This window comes from Crocuta crocuta, unplaced genomic scaffold (genome assembly GCF_008692635.1).
Source record: "Crocuta crocuta isolate KB4526 unplaced genomic scaffold, BGI_CrCroc_1.0 scaffold441, whole genome shotgun sequence".
Lineage (NCBI taxonomy): Eukaryota > Metazoa > Chordata > Mammalia > Carnivora > Hyaenidae > Crocuta > Crocuta crocuta.
Genome location: NW_027527822.1, coordinates 1,089,679 through 1,091,520, shown reverse-complemented (window position 1 = coordinate 1,091,520; position 1,842 = coordinate 1,089,679). Strand labels below are relative to the sequence as shown.

General features: G+C 36.2%; 1 protein-coding gene across 1 annotated transcript; it reads right to left on the bottom strand.

Moving 5' to 3' along the window:
• Positions 1-697: 697 nt before the first annotated feature.
• On the bottom strand, positions 698-1,630 carry LOC144241499 (olfactory receptor 14A16-like). Its single transcript, XM_077776078.1, is given in 1 exon segment — positions 698-1,630. A coding segment is annotated over 1 exon segment (933 nt).
• Between the last annotated feature and the right edge of the window lie 212 nt (positions 1,631-1,842).

Here is a 1,842-nt window from a genome sequence, read left to right as displayed (position 1 = left end):
GAAAAAAGAAAAAAAATTATTACTATAAACATATGTATATCCAAATAGTAAAATTACATTTGTTTATATCTGTGTCCCCTCATTATAATTCAAGGACACAAGTGATGCCGGAAAATATCATATAGTAGCTTATGAAAAAGGGAAGTCAAATGGACAAGTCAATGTTTTTATTTTTGCCTTGTTTCTGAAGTGAAATCAACACAATATGAAATTAAACATTTTAATATGTACGGCTAGTGGCTTTTAGTACATTAACAATGCTATGCAGACATCACTTATATCTATTTCCTTTAATTTAAGAATGTATTATACATATTGTGTCATGTGACTTTTTACATATTAATTTTTCTAAGAGTTAGTATACAACTGGTTTGTCTGGAAGAGCCCAAGTTTAGCTCTGATGCCCCAGTATCCTGTACAATTTACCATTTGTCACAGAAAAGGGAGTTCCTATTAGTCTGACAAATACAATATCAGAATATATCTGCCAAATACAAGTAGAAATCTACTGGTTTTGCCATCAACTTGATCTGAACAATGAGGATGTTTCTTAATAATTGCACTTTAATGAGTACAATTAAATCTTTATGATAATTTTTAGTCTATATATCCAATATTATTACAAGACTATGCAACAGATTATTTATACAATGATGTCAGTGAATAAAAAGATCACAATATATTCTATATTAACTTTTTAGTTTGATAGCCAATATCTGGTCATTATCAATTTCCTTAGTGCCATCCTCATATCCTTATTTCTCAGACTATAGATGAGGGGGTTTATGGTGGGTGGCACCACAGTATAGAATACTGAAACTAGCAAATCCAAGAGTGATGGAGATTTGGACAAGGGGTGTAAATAGGCAAAAAACCCAGAAGAGAGAAACAGAGTCACAACAATGAGATGAGGTAAACATGTGGAAATAGCTTTGTGCCTGCCTTCTCTGGTGGGCATCCTCAGCACGGTGGAGAATATATAAATGTATGAAATATCAATAAACACAAAACAACCAAAATCTAAAAGTAGGCTGAGCCCAATGACTACTAATTCCCCAATGTTATATGAACAGGCAAGAGAGAGCAGTTGTGGGACATCACAGAAGAACTGATTAACTACAGGAGACCTGCATATGGGTGTGGAAAAGGTAGAAACTGTATGAAGAATTGCATTGAGACATCCACTGACCCATGAAGAGGTGGCCATCTCTACACAAGCTCGATGGCCTATGATGAAATTGTATCTGAGATGGTGGCAGATGGCAACATAGCGGTCATAGGACATGACTGTGAGTAGTGCTACTTCTGTACTGGCTAAGAGGAAGAAGAAAAATACCTGTGAAACACATCCAAGGAAGGAAATTCAGTTTTGATTCATTAGAGAGTTCATGATGGATTTGGGGACAGTGATGGAAATGAGACAAAGATCCAGAAAGGACAGGTTCTTCAGGAAGAAGTACATCGGAGTGTGGAGACGACGATCCTTGGTGGTGAGGGTGATGATGAGAAGATTCCCCAGTAGGGCTGCCAGGTAAATCAGCAAAAATAGGACCGTGTATAAGATCTGGATCTCCCTAATATCTGAGAAGCCCATGAGGAAGAATGTTCCCCCATAGGTGAAGTTATCCATTTCTCTGGATGTTTAATCAATTACTCTAAAAAAATAAAGTAAGCAAATTAAGACTCAGCTGAAGAAAATTTAATGTTGTGTTTTATTATTTTCCCTTTCCCTTATTGTCATGTGCATCTATCATAATATTTAAGACCACATGAGGTGAGCACCAAAAAGCCTCCAATGAGGTCATTGAACCACAGTGATCACACTGCAATGTGACTGAAAGC